Source organism: Tupaia chinensis, unplaced genomic scaffold (genome assembly GCF_000334495.1).
Source record: "Tupaia chinensis unplaced genomic scaffold, TupChi_1.0 Scaffold000246_1, whole genome shotgun sequence".
Classification (NCBI taxonomy): domain Eukaryota; kingdom Metazoa; phylum Chordata; class Mammalia; order Scandentia; family Tupaiidae; genus Tupaia; species Tupaia belangeri.
In genome coordinates, this window is record NW_006159724.1 from 125,023 (window position 1) to 127,210 (window position 2,188).

The 2,188-nt window shown below is 44.3% G+C and overlaps 1 protein-coding gene across 1 annotated transcript; it reads right to left on the reverse strand.

Moving 5' to 3' along the window:
• Nucleotides 1-1,273: 1,273 nt before the first annotated feature.
• On the reverse strand, nucleotides 1,274-2,176 carry LOC102477979 (olfactory receptor class A-like protein 1). Its single transcript, XM_027771977.1, has 2 exons — nucleotides 1,841-2,176; nucleotides 1,274-1,495 (listed from the first exon to the last, which is right to left on the reverse strand). Exons 1-2 carry the CDS (start codon nucleotides 2,174-2,176, stop codon nucleotides 1,274-1,276), a joined length of 558 nt encoding a protein of 185 aa, XP_027627778.1.
• Nucleotides 2,177-2,188: the final 12 nt, after the last annotated feature.

Below are 2,188 nucleotides of genomic sequence, written 5' to 3' on the forward strand. Positions count from 1 at the left end.
GGGCGATTTGCCAGGGGCCAGGATGACCGAGTACATCGGCCTGTCAGGCTGTCTTCATTTCTGCCAAAAGTCAGAGTCTTGCTTCTTATTTTGAAGGAACAAAATTGCTGATTTCCTAGGGCATCCTGGAGACGTGCTCTGATATGGGATGCCGACTTTCCAGGCACGTGCAGCTGTCGGGTCCCCACAGCCAGCCAATGTGCTTCCAGAAAGGAGCTTTTTGTTTTAATGAATTAATAAAATACCTTGAGTGTCAGTCCATATCAATGCATTTTGAGCTCTCTTCTCACACTGTAAACACCATAAATGCTCTTTGTGTGGTCTGATACTTGGGGATAACTGCAAATGGCCAAGCATGTAGCCTGTCTTACTGGATATTTAGTTTGTCATTCAAATAATCTCTAATATTTTTGTTACGGTAATTGTATTTTTTAAGAGATTTTTTTCCTTAGTTTGTGTGTGGTCTCCTGAGAAAGAGAGAGAGAAATAGAAAGATGAAAAGTGAGAAATCCGCCCCAAGGGGAGATGGCCAAGCTGAAAATCCCTTCTGCTCCAATCTTCTCCCAGGATCTTGGGCAGTCATACAAGCTGCCAGCTCCAGGTCTCAAAATGAGCCATCTGCTGGCCCCCGTGATGTAATTCTTAACTGAACACATGTATCTGTTCTTTTTTTTGGAGAGGTTTTCATTATACGGTGCATGTGCTCGCTGGACAGACAGAGAGACAGAAAGTGAGAAATCACCTCCCCCAGTGGGATGGCCACACTGCAATCCCTTCTCCTCCATTCTCCTCTCAGGATCTTGGGCATGCACGCACATGTGCCCGGCATGAGTTTTAAGCCACCGGGTCTGGGACGTGAACCACAGTCGACTATGTTGGAGTCCAGCAACATAGCCATTACGCTAACTGCTGGTTCGGAACATATGTATCTGAAGAATTAGGTCCGAGAAGTGGAATTCCTGGGCAAATGACTTAGACATTATGACAGATTTTACCAAGTTCTTTTCCTGCCTCATACTACCAGAAGCCTGGTGGTTAGAGGGCCATTGCATTTACATGAAATTTAACCACTTTTTGAATGTTGGCAGTATATAAAAATAAAAAAGAAAGTGGTGTCCCCATAGCTTTCTAAGGTGGTTCTTCAGATCAAAGCAGCTGGTTGCCAGCTTTCCTCTATGAGAATATTGTTCTTACATGGTTACGAGACCCTTCTAAGCCATTTATTGTAGCACATGAACCTCTGTGCTGAAGGGATCAAAACACAAACAATTCCTCAAGTCTTCCAGATGTGCCAACACTTAGAGAGTCGTCTGTCTCTATAAATCATCACAAAGGGGCTGAGGTTAACATGACCAAGGCTTAGAAGTTCATGAACAAGTATGAGTATGAAATGCTTCTGCAGGGAGTAATTTACATATGAAGTAATAATGGAATCTATCCAGTAAAAGAGAAGAAAACAAAGCATCAGAAGGAGAACGCTTTCAGTGGATTTTATCTCACGTTGCGTGGTAGTGTGTAGTGACGTTTGGTGTTCTGCAGGTAGAGTGAGTGCTTGTGGTGCTTATGGAGAAGGAACACCATGTAGCCACTGGCCATGCCAGTGAGACCCAGAAACAGGGCATCATGCAGGGCCATGCCTGTGAGAATCATCCATTGTATTACCTGGCTTTGAAGTTTAAAATGACAATAGTAAAGATTTTCCAAGTCCAGGTAATGCATTTCTGCTGTTGCTTGTGAGGATAGTGAATAAGTGCATGTTTATCAAGGAGTTGAGCACCCAGAAGAAGAGAAAACAGGAAAGGATGTGCCGAACTGCCTTTTGCTGGTGCTACCCACACACAGAGGTCCTAGGGCTGATGGTGATGGCCTGGACCACTGTGAGGAGGCTGTAGGTGGAGATGGACAGGCCCCGAGCCACCCTCCCCAAGAAAATAACCATCTTACAGCCCGTGTCATGTAGGAAGTTTTTCACACCAAAAGCTACCATCACCTGTGGCATTCCTTTGGTCAAAATCATTATGATATATGTAAAAGTCAAGTGGATGAGGATAATGTGTATAGGTTTCTTCTCTGCATTCAGAAAGAAAGTCCACACGTAATTCACAAAGACATAGAGGTTCCCCACCATGCCAAGTCCCGGCAGGAGGAGGAATATTGTTCCCTTGGCAATATTCATGATCACTCTTTC